We start from the raw sequence: 27,581 nt of genomic DNA, 5'->3' as shown, positions 1-27,581 counted from the left end.
AGAAGGACGATGAATCGAGCGCCGCTTCATAAGCCAGAATTGACCGTACAAAGGAACATGCGCCCACAAATTTCCATGCGTCGACCAAGAAACGCGTTCGCTAGCGCGCGGAGCTCATAAATTACGTCAGAAATAGTTTTGCTTTATCGCGGATCGTTCGGCGGTCCAACGATAATCGAAATCTCGTTGCTGTACTCGTTACCGTCGCAGATACCATCTGTTTGAACGAGTTCGAATTATCATTACCCACCCCGACACGGCGCACATTGATTCGATCTTACAGGCGCTCGGAACAAAAACCATAACTTTTAAACCAATTAATTTTTCGGCCTAAGCATCTTAATAGCTTTTCAATAGTTCTTTTATAAATAAAAAGAAGTATCTATTTATCGATCTTTTCCATTGCTCGAGTCACTGTGCGGGGCACGGCGCACACAACTATCGACGGCGAAGCCAGAACGCATTCCGACGCGACTGCCGCGCGTTTCCTCCGCGAATCGAATGGGCCGCGACGACAGATACCGATCGGTAAAATAGCGTGATTACTCGTTAACGAGTGGCTGCTCGAGGCAAATGGCTCGCGAGCACGACGCTCCGCCTTGTTTACGATCTTTGCATAGAAGATTAGTAGGCGTCGTTTGCGTAGTTTCCGTCCGACAACGTGCCAGTGTTCGCAGCCCGGAGACGTAGAAACGACGGCGAACGCGGCGACGGTCATTGTTTCTGGCGACTCTGCCGATCGAAACTGTCCAATCATCGTGTCGAACACCTGGTGATGATCATCGGGCAAAAAACCAGCTCGTTTGCAACTGCGCGGGTACCGTTCAATCATTCATCGCCCGGAGGTTAAACTAATATCCGGGGACGGGCGGAGGCGCGAACACGTGCTTATTCGCCCCGATTGCATTTTATTGCGACGGGTAACTGCGTTTATTTGCACGGTTGCTCGGAGACATTCGACCACTCCACCTGTCCGACGGGAATGATTCCGCGGCGCAGTTACTCGGCAACGGCCACGCGAGATCGCAACAGCTCCTCTTCGCCGACAGGTAAATCCGGGGAACGTTCCACTTATCAGGCACACTGTCTCTCGCTCCTGCGAATTCGACGCTCGCCGTCGTCGACGAATCACGCGCGCGCGCGCGCGATCGAAAGCGATTCTCCATTTCGAGTCGCGGTGGCCGGAAACCGATATTTCTCGCTGCTATCTCCCGCGGTGCAGTGACTGGGAAACTCGATTTTTGCGTCCGAAAGTCAATTCTTCAAGTTCCATGTACTGGAACAACGTTTTTGTTTTTCCTTTTTTATGCGAAGCGATGATAAGACCGCGGATTTTATGCATTCAACACTTCACGGATCGGTCAGTCGGTCGTAATCATTTTCACGGCTCTGTTTCGGTTTAGATATTCGCGTGTGGATTGTTATATTTATTATATTGTAGTATTTTATTTCGCTCATGGAAATGTTTGACCACGCTTTGTGAAAGTGGTTGCCATATTATTTTTTATTATGAAGCTACTAACTCGACAGTCTTACTATATCACTGTATCTATAGTACAGTGAAAATCCCAATTACGCATCATTATACATAAACGCTCGCATACATATGTTCGTTATAGTCTATACACCTAAAACACGCCGACAGCACCAACCAATTGTATTCTCTCTTCATTTCGGCCACCGCGAGATCGTCGTATCCGAATCGAATAAAAATTCGTGTCGCGCCGTTACGGCGAGCTATCGCGATAACAGGGCGCCGCGGTGATTTCGTTTTCAATTTCGATTTAGTTTCGGTCACGCGAAGCATCCGATTCGATTTTTCCGCAACCGGCTCGTTAATTTCCTTTGGTGCAAAGCCGCCCGAGAAAGGAGGGTGGGAGCCGCGAAGGTGCGACGCGTTATTATGCACGCCAGGACAAGTCAACGAGGAAATTCCGAGAGCTGTTGGCGAATAAATGACCGACGGCGGAACGATAAATCAACGAGGCTAAATGAATTCGCGAGGAAAACGATTTTCCCCCGGCTTCTCGCGATCGGCCGGAAATTTTCTCGCTGGCCCCGTAGAGCTAATATTTCAAATCGCGAGCGACTGCCTCGTGTACCGGAAACGTTGACTAATTGCCAGCCGGGGTGCTAGAGCGAGCCGCGATTCGTTTCGCGCCTTTGGTTGATCGATCCCGCGTCGCGATTAGAGCTGCGAGTTTGTGAAATAACCGAGCGTGTACTCCTTTATCTATTAACCCTTAGCGCTCGAGTGGTGAATATAAGACACCGGTAAAATTGTTTTATCACGTACCAAGATCATTTTTGTAATAACGATGTTTAGATTGAAAACATTGTTACATAGTTAAACTGTTGGTACGAGTCGCAAGAATCAACTTAGCACTCTGTTAGGTAGACGTTTGCTCTAGTTGCCAATGCTATTACTATACTATACTATTATTCAATTCTTAAAGATACATCTATTTATTATATAACGATATAACTGTAACAATAACACTTACAAACCGCTTGTTTTCTGTTTCCATCGCCGCTGGAGATCCCTAGATCCCCAAGAACGAGAAGGATGAACCGATTGGTGCGTAGGGTGCGCCAGATGCAGCAGCATCCGATCGGACAGGTGCACAGAAGGGACGTCTATCCGAAGCCGACGGTCCCGCCGAAGGACTTCCACGTGGACAACGTGTACGCCGAGATGACTGCCCGCACGAAGAACCGCCGGATTGAGTACCGTGGCCCTTACACGCCCTTGTACTCGGCGATCTACCCCGTGGTGTGCGTGACGAGGGTGTTCGGCTTGGCGCCGTACGATTTCGTCGACAATCGGATGACCACGTCGGTCCTCTACCTACTTTTCTCCATCGTTTTCCTAGTCGTTTACTCCTACATCATGTACTTTGTGTTCCTGAGATTTATTGGCCTCCAGCGTGAGAAGTCTATCCTGAGCGTCGTCGAAACAACGAAGGTACCGAAGCGACCGCGGAGCATCGAGCAATCAACAAAAATTAATTTTTGTTTCTCGTATTGCTTTCATTTAATGTTGTTGTTAAATTTTGTTAATTTTTAATCCGATTTTAATCCATTATAAAATCCGCAGGTGATCGTCAACTACCTGGTGATCATGTACGAGCTGATCTCGACCATGTTCCGCTCCAGCGCGTTCGTCAAGATCTGGAACGATCTGCAGGACTTCGACGAAAAGCTGTGTCGGTTGGGCTATCCGCGGAAAGAAGGCACCGTGGAGATCGCGACGTGGGCTCTCTTGTTCAGCCAGGTTGTCGTCTGGACCATGGTCAATCAGAGCGGTATGTACGCGTTTCTGGAGACTTGGTTCTTCAACGTGTGCTACATGCTCACCTACGTCGGCACCGCCGTCTCCGTCTACAAGTTCGCCGGAGTGGCGACGTTCGTCGGGCAACGCTTCCATCAGCTGAATCAAATAACCAGGGAGAACCTGCCAGCCCGAGTAGGATACAAGAGCACCATTCTCAGCAGGAAGGTTCGCGATTGTCTCTTAACTACTGATAAACTCTACGGCGTATATTATACAACTCTTTGCAGTCGTACGTCTACTACGTAGTCTGCGGTCTATATCTACCAAAGCTATTTATCTATCCTTTTATTTTTCTATAAAATTGGAACATATTACTGCGTTGCATGTCTTTAAAATTTTTACAAGTCCCTGACTCACACTGAAACGTTTCTGTGCCCCTAAAAGACGATCCAAGAGCTGCACAACGAGCTAATGTTGCTCGCCGAGTCGCTTGGCTCGCTGTACTCGTTGTCCCTGCTGTTCTGGCTGTTCAATCTGAGCGTGCACAGCGTCAGCAATCTCTACTTCATCGCCGACTGGCTCATCTTGGCGACTCGGGCGTCGGAGGCCTGGCGTTTGATACTAAACATGAGCATATGGCTGGTCGGCTTCGCGATGCAACTACTGGCGCTGCACATCGCCTGCGATTACACGGTCACCCAGGTACGATCAATGAATTTCGTTCCCCTTGATTATATGGACCGGCGAAGATCGGGTAAATTCTGTTTCAGGCCAATTCCATGGGCGCCATCCTCCTCGAATGGGACAGCAGAACCATGACGAGGTTCCCGGACGATGTGAGTAGTAATTGCCATTCCGCGTCGATCCGTAATCCGTCTCAATACCTGGAAAATTGTTCATTTGCTAGGCCATTGCAATGTTCACGATTCTGGAAACTGTAATTATAAAAATGACGGAGGTCTTAAGACGTTAGTCGATGAATTAATAACTAATAAAATTCAGTAACAATAGCACAATAGCTAATTAAATGAGATTTTATTTTGTATCTCATTTTGTATACTTTCGTTACATCTAAAATCCCATTAATTCCAGGACACGGTGCGCACCTCGCTGCATTTCTTGATCAGACGTCTCGAATTCTCCGCGGGCGGCCTCTTCGACGTGAAGCTGCAGCTGCTCCGCTCGGTAAACGCATCCCCGCGGAGGAACCTTCCAATTTAGTCCTTCGTCCTATCAGCGAAGTTTCGGGGAACTTGGGACAACAGGGTGTCGGGTGTAACCGGGCGTCGCTTAATAACCTCGCGGCCCGGAGCCTGCCAGCTCCAATCACGTGGCCCCGAGTCTATAATTCGGTTCTCGATAGCCTCGCCTGACCAAAACCGGCGCGAACCAGCTCGTAATGGTCTGCGACACTCGGGGGCCCGTCCAATTTTGCGCCGGATATACGACGGCCATCGATTCCTCCCTCGACGATGGCACGCAATAACCGCGAGCTTTGAATACCGCCGGCAATCCCGGGGACGTTTCACTTCGCGATTCGATTCGTCTGTTCTTCGAGAGCGGCAGGTCAAAGGCGCGCTGATCGTTTCGGACACCTCTCGCCAGGGATTCTCACCCGACGCCTTTTTTTAAACACGGCTGGATTACTAATTATACTAAGTGTTCCATAAATGTCTAACAATTCAGAAATGGAAGGTATCTGAGGTTATTTCAAACAATTTTTTTCTTTACAAAAATATTCGCCAAGACATCCTTAACGCGTTATTAACAAAAAACATTGACCAATGAGAGGCGAGTATCCCCGGCGCGAGTTGTTACGAGTTACTAATGCTCCAGCCGGATCTCGGAAGTTCTCCTATAAAATCCATCACTAAAGTCGACGTTTTGCAGATCATCGCGGTGATGTCGACTTACCTGATCATCCTGCTGCAGTTCCCGGCTTAGAACGCTGCCGGAACTTCAACGAGAGGCGACGGACGGGATCGACTTCTGTGCTTCACGATCGAGCTCGCCGAGCTGTATTTTATACGTCGAAGATTTTCGAGGGAAGCGATCGCGCTCCAGCGAACGCATCCTCGTCTGCGAATCGTTTTTCCCTCGGTAAGCAGTAAAGTCCGGGCTTTTCACGTGTCACCGGATCCGCGTCGTTTTTCCGACTGCATTTCCATGGGAATTGCATCTGTTACCCGGCAAAAAAAGCTGCCGCCGCGAAATTACCCGCCGGAGAAATTGGTTTTTCCGCGGCGTAGGCTCGAATTCGATGAAAACTCGCCGCACACGGGGTTGGATGCCGTTTTAAACGAAGATGTGCGCGTAAATTATTACATTAATATATTATATTAAAATAATAACATAAGATTTCAGTCGGAGGCCAAGCTACGAGTTGGGCTTGCGAAAAATCGTCTAGACGGGTGGAAGGCAGGATTTCACGCGGAAGCGGAAACTTTTAGCGGACAGTGTACAGTGAGCGAAGCCGGGGCGCTTTGGGAGCTTTTTGCCGGCACGGTCGGATCGCCCCGAGTGGACGGGGATAATCGCGAAATTAATTTTCCGGCGAATTACGAGGAAACGGCGGGACGCTTTGTAAGTCCCGGCGGGAGAAGAATAATTGCGATTATGCACGGAGAAATTCGATCGATCCGGCTCGACGAGCGTCGTCACGGCTTCGGGAGCAATCTGGTCCGAGTGGAAATTCCTCCACGGACGAGGAGAGCCTGCTAATTACTTTGGGAAAGGAGAGCCGGCCGGTGAAATTCTCTTTGTTCCGCCCTCGGCGCAAAGAAGAAACGCTGCAGCAGCACTCGCGACGGCCATTACCGCGCTCCGCGAAGTGGCTTTTCGGACGGCTCTCGCCGTGGCGAGAAACAACGCGGAGCTTTCTTCCCGGCCGCGGAATTTCGGTGGCGGAACACCCGCGAATTGCATGGAACGTCGAAAGTTTTTCAGCGGGCGAGAACCGTGGAAAAAAAATCATCGACAGCGGACGAACCCGTGAGACGGCGTGCAGCAATTTTCTGGGCCATCAGCTCGGAAAATTGCGGCATCCCTTGTTCCTCGGGCTTTCCTTTTCACGGAGACACGCGGCCACGGCAGCGCGCGCCAGTTTTACCTATCGCGGCTCTTTTGCCTCTACCGGCCGGCTCGTTCTCGATTATATTAAATCGCTGCGCCGTTTCCTCGCTCCGCGACTCGCTTTGATCCCCGCCGACAGGCGACGGAGGCACGCGAGCCCTCTATCGATCCCGCGAAAACAGATTCGTTTTAATTACGCGACGACGAGAGATCGCGTGCGCCCGCGTTCGCGCAACGACTGCTCGTTTCAATAGTTATCGCGCGAACACTTGCCCGCTTTCAATCTATCGCGTTTAAAGGGAACACGCAGTTTGCTTCTTGTTCCGCAACAGGCTTCGCGCCGTGAGACGCCGTGAAACGCTCGAAGGGTGCTACGGAGTTCGTTTAGTTCCGAACTACAACGATGCATGGTCCTCTCTGAGGATTCGGTAGTATGAAAGATCGTTCGTTACTCTGCAAGCAAGTTCGACCTTTCAACCGAGACAATACCGGTGCGGTTTAAATGCGGCACGGCAATCGCTGGAAGTTCCTGCGATTCGTTATATTGTTTCCGCGTTTCCCGTTCGCGGGATCCAATTTATGTCAGACCCTTGATCTTTGTCGATCCTCGATGCAAACTTGTTCGGGGAAAACCTGTAGGTCGATTTTATCATTATTATTGCTATTACTCATTTAACTATTTTATTTATTTTATGTGGATGACAACGTAAAAAAATTTCTAAACGTCTCTAGTATTCAAAGTATTGAACTGCGTTGATGCGATAGAAATTAGAATTGTACACGAATGATTGTCTACAAAAGGATGCGTCTCGAATATAAATCGATCGCGCATTTTCGGCGATCTACAGGTTGCCGAGCGGAAACGAACAAACGCGGGTGTAGTATTTTAATGGGAATTTCATCGAGTCCGTCCAGCGCAGCGGAGCGGAGTGCGCCGCGATACGGATGGAAAACCCGTGGAGACTCGTTAGAAAGTAACTGCGAAGGTCGCGGAGTGCGGTAGCGAGATAAAGTCCCGTGAATTATTAGCACGGCGGGGAAGCATTGCGACAGAGATTAGATCCAGCGTTTAAGAATAAAGTTTCCGCGGGGCGTAGCATTAAACACGGGAGAGCCGTTGGTACGCCGGGGCTCATTGAAATTGATTTAAATTCAGTCGTCGGCGGCCGGGTGCCTCCGGCTCGCGTGGCGTCGCCGCTTGAATTAAAAGTTAGCACCCTCGCAGGGTTCGGGATTAATTCGTCCGAGAAGCAAACTGGATATTTTACTCGGATCCAGTTCGCGGGCCGTCGGAACTTCCGCGAGGAAGAGTGTGCGCCGCGTAACAGCGGACAGCGCTCGCGCCCGGCCAACTTTTATTTCCCGGGGTCGCCCGATTTTATTCCTTTCCGAAGAATTAATTAGCGCACCTCCGCGCCGTTTCCGCCGGCTTCGCGGCAAGGATTTCCATTACGGGCACGCGATAAAAATGTACACCGTGGTGGAACGACTTCCGCGGCTTCCCGTCTTCCTCTGCAATGCCTCGTGGCCGCCCTCCAGCAGTAGCATAATATCGGAACGCGAATATGCGAGTGTCGCGCCCGAGCTCGTAAATCTGTGTACACGTGGCAGCGGGGGCACGGTCGTAACGCGAAAACTGTGTAATGCGGTGTCAGGCGGCGCACGCCGGGGGAGTTTCCGGTGTTCCCTCTGGAGAGTCGTTGTTCGTTGAACCGTCTGCGCGGACGTTGACCTCCCCAAAAATCCGTCCTCCGCCTCTAAAAAACCGCTTAGTAGCCTTTTTTACGATTCTTCTCGGTCCTGTCGTCTCACGGTCTCGTCGACGATCATGATTTCGCGCAGCGAGGACCGCTCACAGAGGATGAAAAATGCAAAGGAAATTTCAAAGATTCTGAAACGTTGAGAATATTTAAAATATATTCATGCATGTATTACGCAAATTTTTCTTTTTGTGTGAAGTTTGTCCGAGGGGTAAATCAACCCCCGGTTATTATAAAACGCTATCATTTATTTTATCACTGTAATTTTCATACTAGATAACTAGCAAGGTCTCCATACAAAAATTACGTCTTTTGTATAAATCACGCGGTAGACTATTCTTTAAACAATTGGAAAATGTTGCGATAATCGATATTTCTCGTTCGCGTTTCTCGTTTGCACAGTTTCTCCTTGATTAGCGAAGGCAGGATCTTTTGTATTTTCCAGTGCATTGTAAACGAGTACATATTTTCAATCCGAAATTATGTCTTTTCTTTTTCTAAAAAATATGGGTCTCATATTGGCCATTTTAATTTTACGCATTCAGCGTAAAAAAGTGTTGAGGTGAAAAATAATGAGAAAATTCAACGAAAGTAAAGATACTGTTACGTTGATCACAAGTTACTATAATTACTCGAGAGAGAAACATGATTGCACGCAGCTTCTCCGCCCCTAGCAATTTACGCCGTGGATTTTTCTTTTTATTTTGCGGATCATCATCCGCACAGTTTACCCTCCGTTACTATAACCGAACTACAGGGTGAAGTTTTAATTAACTCCTTGCGCTAGGATTTCCTTTACAGCTGCGTTGATTGGCACTGCCTCGTTCTTAACCCTTTCGTTACGGCGGTCCGCTCTGCTGGAGCGACGACAGGGAATAGTCTTATATTATATTACATAATATAATATTATACTGTATTCTATTTTATCTTATTGTATTCTATTATATTAGTCACATTATATTTTTTTTATAAAATCGTTTTATTGCATATCAGATACATATTTGCTTTTATTATACAATTAGCAGACTAATATGTACATTTTGTATTTACATATTGTTTCGTATCTGTTTAATCCATTTTATCTCTATTAGCCCATACTTTCGTATATTAATGTATTATTTTAATCAGATTTTACTACAATCGACGCCCGTAACAAAAGGATTAATACCATCCCCGAACAAGCGATATAATTTTCGTCTCTCGTCTATTGTCATCATCCACATTCATTCTTGCATTTGAACAACAATCGAATCAAATTTAATCACAATTTCGAATAAATTCATGAGGTTCGTATTTAACAAGCCACGTACAAAATCCTCGTTACGAGTCCAGGCCGCCGTAATAATGCAAAGGGTTAACCGAACGAAAGGTTCGACCACGGCCAGGCACGAGCACGGGTTCGCTAAGGATTAAATAAAGAATGCAAGAGGAGAGTGGCGGAGGGTAGGAAGAGGGGAGGTTTTTAACGAGCAATGCATCTTTGAGTTAGCCCGATCTCGAGACGACGGGGTTGTAACGAAGCGCGTACGCCGCCGTAACGCTGCGGCGCTTAGACAGCTTCCTTAAAAAGGATTTATGCAGCAGGGACGTCCTCGGCCTTGACACGACACCCACGAGCGAGCGAGCGTGCCGGGAGACCGACCCGTGCACATCCGGATAGGTGCGCGATTCCGCGCTGTGCGCATCCGACGCGGCGCGACTTTGCGCTAATGGCCGCAGTTACGACCCACGCTCCGCACCCACGTCACGACCGTGGTCGCGCCGCACTTCTGCGTCACCGACCATCATGCTCAGAAACCAGCGCGAAGATTTCCGTGTGACGTCCCCGCCTGTCCTCCGGGACCGTTTACTTTTGATCGCGTCATAGGGGGATCCTCTTCGCCGTCAGCGCGCCTAACGGGGATAAGGACGATCGTTGACCGCAGGTTTCTCGTTGCCGACCGCGCGTACCCGGATCTCTCTCTCTCTCTCTCTCTTTCTTTCTCTCATTCTCTCCTCATTCGTTTTTACAGGAAATTTCAAGTGAAAGCGCAGCCGATCGATCGCCGTCGCAGCTTTCTCACGATCCTAGCCACCGAGGATTTGCGATATTCCCCGGCTTCGCTTCACGGTAATCCCGGCGGCCATCTTCGCGGCCGCGGCAATCTGTTGCAGCGTGAACCCTCCGTCGGCCAAATTAATTGGAAAAAAAGGATCTCGTTCTTCTCCGGTCGACCGATATCGCTTCCAACGGATTCCGCTCGCGGGAATTGGAAATCGCGGGGACCTGTTTTCGTCCTGGCAAAAATAACAGCTTTTCGAGAGCGGCGAGATTAACCCCGAGATTCACTATGACTTCTTTCACGTTGCGTTGATCAGCACTTATTTATTCTGAATATTTTTAATAATAGGACTAGACAGTTGTTGTCTTTTGCTATTTTTATTTAATTTAACTATTAAACTTTGATCACGGAAGAATTAAATTAGATTTTCATTTAAAAGAGATTAATAATATTAATATTTAGTAGATTTTGCGCGAAAGCTTTGTCACGAGTCTGATAAAGTTATTATAGTGCACGGGGTTAATCGCGAATCTCTTTTTTCGAACTTGCTCAAAATACGAGCCGGCGCTGTAACAAGATACGCGGTACTATCGAATTTTGGCTGCATGTCGCAATGTTTTATTTCGCAAATACATATGGTACAGCGAATATAGAATGGGTGTATACATATCCAACGGTAAATAAACTTGTACAAGGGTCTCGCGTCTGTGGTCTACGGCCAACATACGCGACACCGTAATAGTGCCCTGACTCGTTGCGACCGGGTACGTGTTACTGGTACGTCAAGAGATCACAAGGTGTAAAACCGCCGCGTTCGAGTTCTCTGTAAATATATCGTTACAGATCTACACACATAGATACATACATATATATATACGAGCACACGAGATGTTGTTTCCGCGGATCTGGTTGGCGCGTCCGCTTTCGCGATTCGTTTCGCCGCGTCTGGTCTGCTTTTCATTGGATATCACAGTGTTCCGAGGCCAGAAACGCGGCGCCACGAGCGACGAGCACATTTTCTCCGAGACACGCGCCTGGATGCTCACGCCAAGGGAGAATCGCGTCTCCCGGGCAGAACAATTGATCGCGAAGAAAGTTTGTCTATGTAAAAGTAAAGGTGTCCGTTCCGTCAACGATCTCGAAAAAAAACAATCGAAACGCTTACGGACACCAAAGAATAAATCTAGGATTTAGCCCGGCGTAGTATAAAAGACCTGGTTCATGTAAAAAAATATTTATCTAAGGCAGTATAAAGGGATAATTTAAACAATGGCAGCTAAAAAGACGATCACATATAAACAATCAGGATCGCGTGCGCGTCGATCGCGTCAATTGTAACCAAGATTCACTCGATTCAATAAAATCAAATGTAAAATCTAGCGCGCGCGATTGACACGTTACGACGTCCAGGGATTTAACAGATTGTTAAATCGTTTCGCCAGGTCTGTTATACGATATACGTGTGGGTGGGTGGTGTGGCCAGTGTGAGTCCGCGGCTTAGAGCCTGGCCGCACACGTCAACGGTTCTACGCTCGGGACTAAGTTCAGCATGGCATCTCTGCTGCGGCATAACATTCTGTATCTCGGGTTCACGGTGGCGTACTGCGACTCCACGTCTTCGGGCGACGAATAGAAGCTGGACAGCGACTGATGCTCGTTTCTTCTTTTCAGGGCGACGACGTCCTCGTAGATGCTGGATCTGGGCCTGTCCAGGAAACAGTTCCGTGGGACGTCGTAGACCGGCTCGTACTGCCTGCGCAGCTCTACCTCGTTGATCTTCGGCTCGGAAAGCGACAAGTGCGGCCTCGGCACGTCGTACATGCTCTCCATGGACGACGATGAGCAATGGTCGCAGACGTTCTGGTTGATGTCCATGCAGCTACGCCAGAACTCCACCTGGTACATGTTGTTCCGGATAATCACCACCGGCTCGTCGGTGCCGTGTGCCTCCTCGTCGTCGGTGTCGTCGAATTTCGTCAGGGCGACGAACGGGTGTTTGGGGATCGACATCAGCCCCGGGTGTTTCGGCAGTCTGGGCAATCTGACCAGTTCCGGCGTCGACGGAACCCCATTGGTCGTCGCATTTCTCAACGACGACTGTGTCTGTCGGACTAGCGTCGCGGCTTGCAAGTTCCTAGGCAGCGGATAGGCCGGTCCGAGGTCCACCTTCAGTTCCTCTCGAGGTACTTCTGCCAGCACCAGCTTCTTCTGTTTGCTGAAATAATTTAAACAAATTAGTTGCACGTCGAGGATCTGGTTTTTTTTTTATCACTAAGGAACTTTTCGCCGGATAAGGTTGATTCTGTTTTATATCTAGAAGGTTTTGCGTATCGCGAGGATATTGCTCTTGATTGAAAAATCAATTTCCTGATGCAGATTCTACAGAAGTTCGCGAGCTTGCAATTTTTGTTCGCGCTTCGGGTTTCTTTTTTTCTCGCTCGGAAATTGCTCGCCGGATCGAGTCGATTCTTTTCCCATCTTGGAACCAAAGATTTCGCTTGATTACTTTTTTCGGGATATTTTTCTGTCGCGATGCGTGCGATATCAATGTCTACGCATTATCGATTTATTTAGCGAAACCTAAAGCGAACAGTTCACATTTATGGAATTCTAAAAACCGGGGGCTACTCCGAACGTGACTATGTTTCTATCTATATTGATTTATATTAATTTATACTAATTTATATTAATTTATATTTACCAAGGAGTCGGGCAAACATTTTGGAAAGCTGCGTTCTTGGCGTTCTCGTGGCGTTTCCTCGAGCGGAAGGTGCTCAGAGTGCTCCTCATCATCGGCACGACGTACTCGTTCTCCTGTTGCTCCAAAGCGTAGTTGATAGACATGAGAGATGCCGACGAGGCCAAGGAGACAGACCGTTCCTCGTCGTAGCCCGAGTCCTGCATCTCCTTGGCGTCCTTCTTCGTCGGCTTGATCCTCTCGGACGAGTTCTGGGAGCTGCTCTTGTCGAACGGCTTGCTGACCCAGGAGGTCAGCAGCTTCTTGAGGGACCGCTTTCGCGGCAGCTTCTTGCCGGTGATCGGGATCCACTCGATCGAAGTGTCCTCGACTTCGATCGGCGTCTTGAGAAACGCGCCGACCACCTTCGGCGTTCTGTCGACGAACCTGACCCGCGGTGGATCGCGGACGACCTCCTCCTTCACCGCGCGATCGAACTCGTCGATCATCGTGCTGGTTTTAACAAGAGGATAATCTTCGACGAAGATGGTCTCGTCCGGTTCGGGCAAAGTGACGTCCATGTCAACGCTCTCGAACGTGATCGTGTCGTCCAAGCCGGACCATCTCATCAGTCTGGAGCTTTCCTTGCACTCCTCTTTGTCGGACCTGAAGCTGATCGAGCTGCTCGAGCCGGAGTCCTTCGAGGTCTGGAAACTGATCGGCGTCGCGTAGACGCTCGACTTATCGCTGTCCTTGCTGCGATTGAAAGGCGAGCTGAAGATCCCCGACCAGCTGCTGTTGCTCTTCGTCTCCTGCGGACTCGATGGTACGGATTCGTCCGCTCCGTCCCTCGACGCGTATCCACGATCCTGTCCGTCGTCCTCCAAGAACTTGAAAGGCGAGCCGAAGATCCCGGAGCGCCTGTTCATCTTCGAGTCCAACGCGCTATATTTTGTCGGCGTGTAGAAGATGCCCGACCGTCTCTTCGACCCCTGGCTCTTGTTCGGACTATCGGTCGTGTCTTTAGAGTCGTCAGATCCGCTGCTAAATGGACTCGAGAAGATGCGCGATCTTCGTTTCGGTAGCGCCAACTCCTTCAGATTCGCCGCCTCCTCCTCCTCTATCTGTTGCTGCGTCTTCTGGTCGTTGTACGACTTGTACTTCACCTCGAACGCTGCCACCAGCTTCTTCACGAAGTTCTTCGACTTCGGCGTGACGACCTCCGACGCGCCGTCCCGCTTCGACGGAGAGTGGTAGCCCATCTCGAACTCGCGGATGATGCTCTCCAAGTCCGGCATCTCCAGCGGCTTCGACGGCGTCGCGGTTTTCGGTTTCGGTGGCGTGGTCGGCGGTTGGTTCTCGTTGTTCAAACTGGTATTCAACGACTTGAGTCCGGTGATCTTCACGGGGCTGCCGCCCGATACTGAAAGGGTCTTCGTAGGCGAATAGGCCACGCACTTGCTCATCCAACTTCTTTTCGGCGAAATGATCTTCTCTGACACGTTTGCCTGGTTGTCGGTATTCAATATAGGGCCCACTGTCAACTGCGGAGAAAAAAAGCTCATTAATTATCGAGGATATTTTATTAATTGAATTTTTTACGATGGATAGTATAGCATAAGCGAGTATGTTTTTTTTTAACACTGAGGGCGAAGCTAATTTTGCTCGAATTTCATTTTTGTCCATTTCTTACTTGCGCTGGAACAACAAATTCTATCAGCGACGATTTGGAAAAATATATATTATAATAGATATAATAATCGATTCACTGATTCAAATTTAAAAGAAAATAAAATCTACAGGGAGTGAAAATTCCAAGAAACTTATTCAGGAAGAACAGCCACTAATCAACGTAGTTATACTAAACGAAGCACAACGACAAATTGTATTAATAACACTGACTACTATATCAACGAAATAATAGAAATTTAATAACGGAAAAACTTTGTAAAACTTGGAAGAAATTTAAAAAATGGAGGAAATGGAAGAAATGTAAGAAATGTAAGAAGATAGCGAAAGAACCAACCTCCGAGTTACTCTGGTTCCCCAGAATCCGGCGTATAAAACTACTCATGTTAGTTATATTTGTACACGAGTACCGCCAACATATACAAACACAACTTCGACGCGGCTAACACGTTAACACCACAAACAGCACTCCACGACTTTCTAAGCTGCACGGAAAGCGAGAACGACGAGCACACACTGGTATCTCACTGAGAAATCAACTTCCTCCGGTCATCGGCGGCCCTGAAATACCCTACGGTGTTACGGGGGAGGTAATCCGGGCCCTATCGAGCGCGAGGGAAGGAGTAGGGGGTAGTTGACTTCGGACGGCCTCCTTCGCACCACCTTCGCCGAACGAAAGTGCCTCCTTTCTCCCCAAACTTCGAATTTGGCGAATCAGTTCGCTGTCCTACAATGTCGTCATTAGCCATTGGTTAACCCTTTGCGGTCGAGTAACGACTCTGAGGGCGCCAGAAATGATCACGCTACGTTTTAAAATAATTATTAACATATTTACGTATATTTAGAAAATTTTTAAGAGCTGTAATTTATTACGCGAGATAGAAAATTTAATTCCATAATATTTAATTCCAATATGATCAATAATTATTATTAATATTATAATTCACTTAATTCACTAAAAATTGCTATATTTTCTGTAATTATCAATTACATTATGTAATGAATATTACTTATAATATTAACAAATAACTAGAGCTAAGAGTCGAGTAAAAATAGCTCGGCACAGAAAGTCTTGAAATGTCTTAAATTGCAAAGGGTTAACATTCTCATAGGAATCGTTTACCCCTAATATTTCCTTCCAGTTTCCGCTAGCCGTTCGTTCAGCTGATCTTTATTCCACGCGTGCCGCCCACGTCGCTAGTCAAGTTGCATTTTAATAAGACTCTGAATAAAACCAGCGACCATAACGTTCGAACCGCGTTCGCGAAATTGTTTCCGCGGCGGGCATAATTCTTGCCGCGTTCCACCTTTATCAATATCGATCCCGTTGTTCGATGCATACGGGGGGGATCATGCAAATTCCGTGCCCGCCGAATGCAAATAGAGCGGAACGCCCGACGCGACGGGACCTTGCACCTTGTTGCAACGTGAAACGCGCTCCACTGTACTTCGATGTCAAATTATTGTAACTGTTTCATGATTGGAGATGTGGAGCAGTGAATTTTACAATAAAAATAATTAAGAGTATAGTAGCGTGATAGGGATAAAATAATATAGTATAATAATATTGTAATGGGGATAAAATATAAAATGAAAGAAATGATATCTAAAATAATCTATGTATGATATATAAAATCATCTATGTATGATATATAAAATAATCAATATACGATATATATATAATAATCCTGCCTAGAAGTGCCTGCTACATCTACGGTAAAAAAGTTCACGGTAAATCTCCCGCCGCGTCGTCCGCTTCCGAAACGCGGAATTGAATCGTAACATTGCCGAGCGTCCGCGAGTGGTCCGATATCGGAAAGTCGCGCGTATCGAATATCGGCGGCCATCGATATGAATTATGTCACAGCGAGGAAGAGCAAGAGAAACAAGAAGAGCGGAGAAGAGCGTAATCTTCCTCGCGACCAGGAAAATCCTTCGCCGCCTTACCTTTTCCCATTGTTATTTAATCCAACGTTAAATTGCATCTGCCGATGCGCCACCCCATTCGACTGCATTTTTATTCGTTGACCGGATATCTATTAAACGATATTCGCCGAGCGAGATTAAATCGCTGTTTATCGGCGGGACTGGCGAAGGATCAAATAATTATTGTAATGAGGGGACAGGGAGAACGTCCTCGCGTAAACGCCGGCGAAAATAACTAGAGAAAAAGAGAGATAAATGAGAGAAAGGGAGAAAAAGTCGAGGAAAAAACATCGTCGATTGTTTTCGAACATCGAGCTCGTGATTTAAAAAGTAAATTCGCGAATGGCACGAGCTCCAGGCTTTTCCGTGGAATATTAAAAAAACTTATTGACAGAGAAAATATCAATAACAATGGCCACGTTAGCCATTTGGAAAACGCGCGGCAGCTTACGCTTCGTCTGGCGAAGCCACGAGGCGGGCAAAAAGCTTTCGGTCATTTTGCAATTAATTTATCTTCCACGATCTGCTCGTGTTTCTTTGTTGAAAGGAACTTGTGCTATTGTCGACTCGTAGAGGGTTTATAAAATGGAACAGCGAGGATAGGCGAAGCGGCCGGGAGATCGTCGACTCGCATCACTTGCGAGGCGCCTAGGTTTCTCTTTCCAAGTTTTCATTTTAAATAGCAGATTATTACAGCATCGATATTGGTTGGATTTAATTAGAGATTCTAACAAGTTACTATTTAAAATTCAATCTTCCATTTGGAATTTTCCATTTTCGATATCCAAACTCGCCGATCTCAAAAATATAAAAGCCACCAAGTTCCACGATAATAGTACAGGTAATCGACAAACAAATCTTCCGATTCAATTATAAAATGCAATGCCAAGAGTGCTCGATCTCGCGCGCGTTTAATAATTAAGGATCGATCGACTCGAGATAAACGAGCGAACGAGATCACTCGGTTGAGGGTGAAATGAAACGCAATTTTCTTTCGATCCTTCCCGGCCAGGTGAACGACGACGATGCTTTGAATGGTTCGCACGATTGGCGACGACATCGAATTACCTGGGCTAATCTGACCGACGTTGGCTGCGAATCAAAGAGACGCGAGGACAAAAGTGGAGACATCGACGCATACTTAATGACCGTTTCCGTGAGATCAATCCTTTCGCTCCGACGAACGTATATGTACGCCCTCGAAGAACGACCATTTATATACGAAGAGCGTGTATACATATGTTCATAGTATACATGTGGATCGCCGGTCGATAAAGTGTTAACATCCACGGCGTAGCATAAAGTACCATGGCTCTCTACAGGAAATTTTAGAGAAACCGATGCGCTAATTGCCAACGCTCGCACGCTGTAAATTCCGCAGCGTTCCCGTAATTACTGTAGATTTTCGCTCGCAATTAAACGCGTCCGAAATGTTAACGAAATCCTCTCTCTCTCTCTCTTTCACGTGGGCTGTAAGAGACGAGATCTACCTGCGGAACGAACGTCCGACGGCACCGTCGTTGCCCTCCCCGCTCCCCCCGTTTGCGACAATAAAAATGACATTGTAATAAATGTCGTTATCCTTCTCGTCGGCCTTCGCTATCCTTCGCTCGATTTCCAGGTTATACAGCGTTCGGTCGAGCGTGTAGCCTCCGGTCGACGATTTTCGGCGCGAAGAAACGAATTTTACAGCGGCTATTCCGCTCGGCGGAGCGGATCGACTGTCAATCGACTTTGCCCCTCGGTCGCGAAATCGTAAGCAAAGGGTCGTTTACGACTATGAGGTAGTTTTGTCGGCTCTTATATTGTACTATAGGTACGGCACCGCTCGCAATTACCTGCGAGTGGCTCCGGCGAAGTTTTCAGCGAAATTAGACAGAGCGTAGGGTAAGGGATGTTTTCGTCGACGCTTTGTTCACCGCGGAGACACCTATGGGACACCTTTCAATCGGGGGATGATTGCCTGAATATTACAGATTTAAATGAGAACGTTTAGTATAGTGAAGACATGATTTTTGAAGATTTATGGTGTCTATCTCATAAAAGAGTGAGAGAGAGAGATAGGGTGAAGCTACCTGCAAAAGGTAGCGGTTAGTATACCGAAGTAGGTTACTATAAATATATTGTATTGCTATGACAAAAACGGTGATTTTACCATTTTATTTTTCGTTGTATAGAAAGGATATTGTTTTTGATATATTAATTTTTAAATTAAAGAGATATCAAACGCGATGTACTCTGTACCATATTTATTCATTATTCGTGTCAAGGAAATTATTTTATTTGTGAGAAAATATCTGTTCGCCATTATATCGTGTTTAGTATCATTTAATCAGAAAACTGTCAGGAATAAGGCAAAATAGAGTTCAGTTGTAAAATGTTAATATTAACAAAGTTATGTTATTTTATAATGAGCTGTCTTCTGGGAACTCGAGTGAAAGTAGCGCACGTGTCCATCGAATTGAAATTGTATTTACAGCGTTGTTAACAAATTATTAATAAAAAACGCTGACTAATAGAAAAAAGAGCTCTGTTGGCACAAGGCAGAAAAAGTTGACAGTTCCTCTAATCGCTCTCGTCTCTGATTGATTAGCATTTTTCGTTAATATCTCATCAACGACGCCTGGTAGAAAATTTTTCTAAAAACAAAAAGTTACTTGAAATAAAACTAATTTCTCAATTGCGAGTAATTTTTTAAACAGTCTATACTCTAATTTGAAATTGCAGGCGCATCGTTTATTAGATCTTGATTTCCCAGCACCGCGATTACTTGAAACAAAGCGGGGTCGCGCGCGAACAAGAATCGATGGTGGATCGGTCGATAGACTTGTGCGTGCGCGCGTCCAATGGAACGGTGCTTTTATGGGGGTACAACCAAGGGAGGTTACAAAACAGAGAGTGGTTTTTACGGGCATCGAACAGCGCCCACGGTTGCTCTGATTACAGGCCGCCTCTGCGCGTCACACGCTCGAAGGACAACGGGGGATCTATGGCAATTCAACCGGCTCGTTTAACCTCGCGCCGCGAATTTCACGCGAATTGGCTGCCGACAAACGAAATTTCGCGGCATTTCATTTGCTGCTGCCCGGCCGCGATCCCTGTTGTCTGGAGGAGAATTCGGCCGGCCGGGATTCGATTGTCGTTCCGATAAATATTTCGAAATGCCGCGCTTTCGTTTCCTATTTTTCCTGTTTTTCTTTCTTTCCTTTTTTTTCATCGAAACAATAGATTTATAAAATTATTGCAATTTACAGAGAATGGAAATCATTTTTAATAGGCAATCTGTTCTTTTGGAAACAGGATCGAGAGATTCAAATTTGTCTAAAATCTTAACTAATCATACTATATATAAAAGTTATTGAACAGTGGCTGATATACCTTCTCCTAATTTCGCCATTTTTTGGAATTGAAAAATAGCATTAAAAATGTATTTTGCAGCTCTAAGATTTATATACATACACTATAGATACATATACTGTAAGATCCACTATATATAAATATTATTAAGTAATTAAAGACAGTACACGAAAGAAAAATTATCTGGTCCTATTAAAGAAAATATTAATATATTAATATATTAATGCTAATCAAGGCAACGTGAAAAGAGTCATAGTGCAAGGGTTAACTGTTGCATGAGTCACAAGACCCGATTTCATATGCATAGAACGAATTTTGTTCAATAAAAATGGAAATACTAAAAGCCAGAAAAATTCAGTTTTGCAATTGAAATTGCTTCGAGCGCAAAGGGTTGAGACTAAAACGATATCAGGTTAGAGAGGGGGTGTGGGATGGGGTTAGAAGAAGATCTTAGAGCTGCGCGAACATTTCGAAAGTGGAACTCGCCGCTACAGAGAATTGTTACGTAAATCGAGTCCGCGTAGATTAGACGAATCCGCGGAAGAAGTCTGCGTGAAACTCGTAACAGTCCCTGATAGTGATTGCCCCGGGTGGCTGCCGCTGATTGATACGAATAATCGCGATCCTAAGCGGGGGCTCCCCGTGCCCTCCCCCATTTTGCGTCATCCGCGCCGCGTTTCGTTCGCCGTGAAATTTCTGACGCAAACAGATCGCTCGGATAAGCCGCCAAGTCGGGGCTGAGACACGTCCCTCGACTGTTATTTACCTGCCCGTACTATTCAATTAACCGACAGTACGTTGGCTTTGCTTATATCATTGGCACGCTTCTCCTCGTCAACCGTTAACCCTTTCGCTTTCGCGAACTGCCGTCGGGCACCGTGCTCGCCGCGCCGCGATAAGACGCAGATGATGGTGTAATTAAATAGTAATTTAGTAAGGAAATAGTAGTATAGTAAGGAAATAGTAATTTAATAAGGAAATAGTAATATAATTTTGTCGTAACGACTTTTATCAATATTAATTTTCACTGTGTCAAAATACTGGATAAACAGTAATATAATAAGTAAATAGTAATATAATTTTAATATAATAATAACTTTTGTCAATATTAATTTTCACTATGATATTGGAGCTTAATTTGTAATTTGTTCGGTCGGTTAATTGTTAATTTATTTTGTCGACGATAAGGGAGTTTTTCGTCTTTTAAATTCACGATATTTCAAGTTAGTGTCTTCCTTCGCTGATATTACAGAAAGTAATCGACTCTCGTTCTTTTCATTCTAAATAAAACAAATTCTAACTTTTATCCAACATAGATATTATTTTAACCAAGGAACAATTGCCAGCATCACTGAAAAATATATATGACTTTCAACAAATTACTTAGTTACAAATTACAAATTACAAATTACAAGTTACTTAGTTCATATATAGAGCATATAATTTCTGCAGAATATATACACTATAGAAATATAATGTGAAAAAATGCCGACATTTTCTAAATGACTATACAACAAATTACGAGACGGGTATTTGTTTATTAAAATGTTAATATCTACCACGTCGCCGAAAAGAAAAACCAAAGCAACATCACTTCGAATCACGGTCGTGCATCCCTTTCTTACACATACATTTCTCCGCAGCCCTATGAACCCGGTACACCATAATCGAAATATCTTTCCAAAAGAACAATAAAATCGTAAAATTTCTAACATTAACCGCGTCCAGGTAAATCCTTGACCGATGTCCTAATCCGCGATGCGATCGTCGTAGAAAGATGGAAATTTTCAAGGATCGGGAAAGGAGGGATGGGGGAATAGAATGTTCGTGGATGGCCTTTGTTTATTCGAAACGAAGGACCCTATTGAAATGCACGCGGGATATTGGCGGAAGACAATATCGAGTAATTCCGGCGGGCCGGGGAGGGAGGACAGGTAGGCGAGCATTGTGCGCGGATTACGGCAGACTAACGATACTCGGCGACAATGGGCACACGGAGTAGTAGTAGCCCTACGCATCCGCTTCGCTTCCCCCCCGAGGCCAGCACTAAACGCAGATTACCCCCCCTTGTATACAGCGTCGACGCTTTCGCCCTGACCCGTCGCCATCGTAATTGCCGTAACGAGGGGTGGGATACGCCACACCCGACAAAGCGACGCGGCTCCCGTTACTTTTCTCGTCGTTTGATACCCGTCTTGCCACGGGCCGGCTGCGGATTTCACGTAGACTATGCTACGTTAACCCTTAACCCTTTCGGTGCTAGTGCTGGATATATGTGGCGTCCCTGCGACGATCGGTATAAATAACAGAATTTTGTATAAATATTTCTTAATATTTTATAGAAATATGTCTTAATATTCGGTATAAAATATTCTCTTAATATTTTATATAAATATCTCTTAATATATCTTATATTATATCTTAATATATCTAAATATATCTTAATATATCTAAATATATCTTAATATTGCATAAAAATAATCGAATGATTGTTCTCCAACATTTCTTCATCTCGCAAAAGTTTCAATCAAACTAGAAAATTGTGAATATCGATCCCCGCGAACTATAATTGTTAGAAATTAAATTTTAAACAATTCCGTCGCCTACGTACGGCTGACAAGCAGTCACGGTATTCACGGAATTTAATTAAAGCCGTGTTTTATAAAGGGAGAAGAAGAAAAAAAAAGTATCGAACAAATTGCGAGAAACTGCTGGTCAAGATTGATCGATAAGAACGACAAAAATAAAAGTAAACGGAACCACGCGTTGCTACGGCGAATATGTGTGAGATTTTCCGCATTCTCATATTACCATATTTATTATATTACTACGTTATTTATTTATATTAATTGCTATGTTACTATGCTGTATATTTAACTTAGTTACTACTACGTTACTATGTTTTATCTCTATTTTTCATACAATCGCCAACAATAGACAACGATAAAACCAATCGATCCCTACCCAGAAACCGAAAGACATAAAATTTACTATAGTCTACTTTCGGTCGACCTCGTTACCGACAACGTCTCTAAAGAAATAAACTAATCCCAATAAAGGTAAACCGTTCGAACGGCGTATAATCTTCGCCGGCAAACTTTCGGAAGAGTCTAATAACCGGTCGAGGTATATAAGACGACAATTAACATAAATCACGGCCTAACACCGCCCTAACCCGTTCCAGCACACCCTTCAGGTCAGTCCGCGCGTAGCACGTGGAATTTCGGCGACGCGGCGCAGAGAAACTGGCTATCGTTTCCCTACATAATTTCGCAATTAACCTCCTTACCGGGAAACGATCGCGAGAATGATACCACCTGGAAGTAACGACGTACTCGCGGCAACCACTATCCGCCGTAAATCGAACAATTAAATCACAGAAGGAATCGACGCGGTCTATTAACCCTCCGTTTCCTATGCCGGTGTCATTCGTGACTCGTTGTAACGTATACAGTACCGAAGTTGTCTGTGTTAGTAGCAGAGAGACCGTCAATGTTTACACCGGCCTCACCATAAATATAACCTAACAATATACAATCAGTCGAAGCCAAGAGCTCGAACGGTCGACACATATTACCGAGGCGCTCGAGTAAACATTCATGTGTATTAGTGAAGTATCGGTGTGAGTCAGAAATGACCCCGGCACAGGACTCCGTGCTGCAGTACTCCGAGGGTTAAACGTGTCCGGCGATATTTCGGCGGAAAGTCGGCCTGCAGGTGACATGTCTATCTCTTTCTGTGCCTTATTCTGATATTTTTATTTCTCAGCCTTCTATTTTTATTTCTCAGATTTTTATTTCTCAGCTTTTTATTTTTATTTTTCAGCCTTTTGTTTCTCCTTTCTCAGCCTTTCATTTCTCTTTTCTCAGCCTTCCTTTTCCCTTCTCACCCTTTCCTTCTCCCCCTCGCCCCTTCTTTCTCTCTTTCTACAGCGCGCGGCGCTTGAAAAGGGCAAACAGTCTGTAATTGCCGGCGGAGTGCTCGATAACGCGATAATACTTTTCCCATTACGCGGCCATTACAATATTTTCTCGCGGATCGGCGTACAGTCGTTGTCAATTTACAGCGCCCCTTCGCCCCGACAGGAATCGATTCGTCGAACCTCGCCTGCCAATCAGCGCGCGTCGTCGGCGACGATGATTGAAACGGAGAAGACGTAGGTTCGCGATTCCCGACCGCGAAGCGAAAAATGTAGCAACGTTTTATCGGTCTCTGCACGTACCGCGAAAGCTTCGTTTTCCAATTAGCTTGAAAGCGTAAACACGAATTTTCTATATATTACCTCGGCGAGCGAAAAGCGGCGGTGGGCCACGAATAATTTACAATCGTTATTACGACTTTGTTTTTCCTCGTTCTCCATTCGACGCCCGACCTCTGTTTATACCGTTCCCTTTGTTTGCCCGACGTCGTCGTCGGCGTACAACGGCACTGTTTTCTTTCCGTTCGCTTCCATTACGCCGTGCTTCTTTCTGTATTTGCGATCGAATGATATAGCGTTTACCGTCTCGCGATTTCTTTCGCGGTTAAGGTTCGTCGATGTTCCTTCGGTTAGGAAGTGTGTGTAATTCATTTATTATGGAAGCAACCCTTTGCACTCGAAAGTCTTTCAAGCCTAGATTTTAATTGGCTGCTTCGATCGGCTGTATTTTTATTTTATATAATCTAGTACAGTTTATGCATAATGAAATTGAGTATTGCGACACTAGCGAAATGGTTATACTTTTAATAGTTTTTTTCTTAAAATGGGAAAATGAAAGAAAAGGCGATGCGGCGATCGCAGAGATATTGAATCGCTTTCGAAGATCGATCGAGAGGAGCAGAAGGTGATAATTTCGGTGGAACGTGGTTTCTCTCGCGGACACGGTCGTGGGGAGCAGTTGGCCGATTTCGCGAGCGTCTTTGACCCAGTTCCGGGAGCAACGTAACGCAACGGAAAGCGAGAAGGTCTCGCGATGCGGAAGAAGATGGCCGCCCGGCGCCGGACGCATCGATTCCCGTAGTTTCCGGAGAAAAGAAACAACAAGCGGAATCGGGGGGGGGGGGGGGGGGGGGGGGGGGGGTCGTTACACCGCTTATCTTAACGATCAAGATAGGAAGAACGAGCGACGGAAAAACAGACGATAAAGAACCTCCGCCAAAGTTCCCGGGAGGCATTATTTCTCCCCGGTGACGTCGGTAATTGGAGCCAATTCCCGTCGATGTCCGCGGATTGTTTCCGGTTACGGGACGAATTACAACGCGATTTTCCTGCGGCATTGGATCTCGGTCGATTGATTTTCCGGCTTTCCCCTTTTCGATCATTTCCGGCTTTATGTTTCCGATAATATCCAGCTTTTATCTCTGATCGTTTCTGGCTTTCTATTTCTGGTAATATTCAGCTTTCCCTTTCGGATAATTTCTGGCGGCCCTTTCGACTCCCATCGGCTCCCTTCGGTCTTCTCCGTTCCGTTCTCGGCCAGATTTCCTCCGCGCCGTTCGTACGCATTATTCGCAGGTTCGCGGACGATCGACTGGATCGTAATCGGATAGAACAATCTATTTCGCGAATCTGGAACGATCTGACGTAGCTACGCCCGCGTCGCCGCGTTCCGGCATTCGTTTTACCATAGACAGTCGACAAATTACTGCGGAGACCGCGTTATTCGGCGCGCCCGTTCGATGCGTATTCAACGGCGGAACGATTTCCCGGGGATTGATTAATTAATCGAATTATTGTTCGCCACGGCGTCCTGTAAACGGGTTTCGCGTATTGTTGAGCCCTGCGAACGAACTAACGCTGTAGAACCTCGCGACGATGATTTCGTAATTTATCGACCGCGTGTTCTTTCAGGCGATTGTTTTAACACAATAGATGCTAATAAAAATTGTTACATCATTTCTAAAATAATTTTAGCATTATTAACACATTTTCGAGTTTTTCGACTCAATCGACGGTTTAAGGAACTAAATATAGACTTTCTTGTTACGTTACCAGGATAACGAAGTCTTGCGAATCCCCTTAACAAATGCTTAGCAAAAAAATAATGAATGTCAACTTTTCATGTCAAAAATGCGCCGTACGCAATGTGTTAACGACGCAGTAGCACGAAATAAAATAACGTCGTTTCGTAGAGCGAGCTCGGCTCCCGGTTCTCCCTGTCTCGTGACAAAGTTTGATTTCGTAGAACGCGATCGAACCCTCTTCGTCTTATCGCGGCCGAACGACAGTTCCCTCGTTACTCTTGTCAGTTTCTTGTAGCCGTCGTAGGGGAGGGTGGTCGCGACTAATGGCATCAAAAATTCAGGCGATCCCGAAATCCGGGGGTGGCATTAATCAAACGTATCTGACGCAGAGCCGATCGCCTCTCTCTCTCTCTCTCTCTCTCTCTCTTTGCGTCCCTTCTGCGTTAATCGCTCGCGGCTCGAATAAATTCACGTAAAATCTGTGCGTCTAGAACGAAATTGTTACAACGCGGACGCGGCTTAAGGGAACGTTAACAAAATGGGCGACGTTTAGCGTGCCGCTCGTAAATTATAGATTTTCGATGGACGCGATAAAACGTCGCGGATTGTCGTGTTCGTGTCCTCTCGCTGTGGTTCGGAGAGGACAATGATTAATTAAGGTAATGTATAGTTGACGATAATAATAATAATAATAATAATAATAATAATGCTAAGATAATTAGTCGTAAATTGATGTATTGAGGATGCGAGTGTTTACGGAAGTATTTCACGCTGGCCGAGCTCGTTTCTGAGTATACATTTATAGTATTTGAAGATATATTACTGGTTTTATTGAAGCATATATTTTCTTACCTAATTATTACCTACCCTAAATTTCTAACCCAATTCGCATTAACAAAACCTTAACAATTTTTAAAATGCCAACTCACATGGCACTCTGGGACTACTTAAGTCTAATGTCTATAACAACAAATTCAATTGAATTATTATTTGTTCATGTTTTTATATGCTTTCAAGAGAAGGTACCAATTTTGTTTAATTAATAACGCGACAAAATTTCTGGGTCACACGGGTCTATTTATTTCCTGACAGGGTCAACCTAATTCGTATTAACATAACCTTAAAAATTTTTTAAATGCAAACTCTGCTAGTACAGAGATTATTTCGCAATTTTATGGTGTCTGACAGTCACCATTCTAGTGCAAAGGGTTGAAACAATACCTATTGTCTTACCGTAGACTAAAAGAACGAGCCCCTAAAAAAATAACGAAATCGGCAAAATGGCCATATGATTAAAGTTTCGAAATAAACTAGATCGGGTTCAACCGGACAGATGGCCGGTTGCCAAACAACGGTAAAAACATCGGCAGCCCGGCGCAGGGGTTGAGACCGCGATGGAAGACGCGTCGTCGTCGCGGTGCAGTTTAGTTACCGGATTAGAATTTCAGGACGGGGCGATAGGATGTCAGCAATCCGGGCGACGATCTCATCAGGTTTCGCGCCATGAAATTCCAGCCGACCGAACCGCCCCTCGAGTCGCTTCAGGATCGTAACGACTCTCGGTGCCGGCTCGGCCTGTGCCCGCGCTCGAGTTTACATTTTCCACTCGGCTCGAGACTCTCGTCGCTCCTCTTCGCGTCTCCTCGCATCTCCTCGCGAGACACGCGACTGCAGAGCAAACAGCGTCTCCGCGTAAATTGCGTCTCGTCCCCGGGAAAACCGTTTCGTCTTCTGCCGGATATTTATTGTTCGCAAACAGCGCCGCGTCGCGCGGGTCGCGAGGCGCGCCGTTTCCGGTGCAGTTTCGCCTCGCAGCGAGCGGAATTGCGTTTGATCGAGGA

General features: G+C 45.9%; 2 protein-coding genes across 6 annotated transcripts in view; one reads left to right on the top strand and one right to left on the bottom strand.

Annotated features, from left to right (window-relative positions):
• Positions 1 to 652: 652 nt before the first annotated feature.
• LOC144474283 (uncharacterized) lies at positions 653 to 12,038 on the top strand. The gene is made up of 7 exons (XM_078188994.1): positions 653 to 2,965; positions 3,098 to 3,499; positions 3,719 to 3,976; positions 4,045 to 4,110; positions 4,367 to 4,459; positions 5,165 to 5,374; positions 11,820 to 12,038. Exons 1-6 carry the CDS (start codon positions 2,567 to 2,569, stop codon positions 5,216 to 5,218), a joined length of 1,272 nt encoding a protein of 423 aa, XP_078045120.1. The 5' UTR covers positions 653 to 2,566; the 3' UTR covers positions 5,219 to 5,374; positions 11,820 to 12,038.
• LOC144474279 (uncharacterized) overlaps positions 9,095 to 27,581 on the bottom strand; it is an 82,764-nt gene continuing 64,277 nt past the window's right edge. For 4 of the 5 annotated variants that reach the window (XM_078188986.1, XM_078188989.1, XM_078188987.1 and 1 more), the window contains 2 exons: positions 12,850 to 14,369; positions 9,095 to 12,363 (listed from right to left, as the gene is read on the bottom strand). In XM_078188986.1, the coding sequence (XP_078045112.1) occupies positions 11,646 to 12,363; positions 12,850 to 14,291 (2,160 nt within the window). In that variant the 5' untranslated portion in view covers positions 14,292 to 14,369 and the 3' untranslated portion in view covers positions 9,095 to 11,645. Of the gene's footprint in view, positions 12,364 to 12,849; positions 15,489 to 27,581 lie in introns of those variants that run through there. The other variant, XM_078188985.1, reaches the window with a different exon arrangement.

Source organism: Augochlora pura, chromosome 8 (assembly GCF_028453695.1).
Source record: "Augochlora pura isolate Apur16 chromosome 8, APUR_v2.2.1, whole genome shotgun sequence".
NCBI lineage: Eukaryota > Metazoa > Arthropoda > Insecta > Hymenoptera > Halictidae > Augochlora > Augochlora pura.
The sequence above is the reverse complement of the archived record's forward strand: the minus strand, read 5'-3'. Positions and strand labels throughout refer to the sequence as shown.

Coding starts and splice junctions, on each gene's coding strand:
- LOC144474283 (XM_078188994.1), top strand. CDS start 2,567: ATGAACCGATTGGTGCGTAGGGTGCGCCAGATGCAGCAGCATCCGATC. Junction 4,111..4,366: donor TGACGAGGTTCCCGGACGAT/GTGAGTAGTAAT, acceptor CATTAATTCCAG/GACACGGTGCGCACCTCGCT. Junction 4,460..5,164: donor AGCTGCAGCTGCTCCGCTCG/GTAAACGCATCC, acceptor GACGTTTTGCAG/ATCATCGCGGTGATGTCGAC.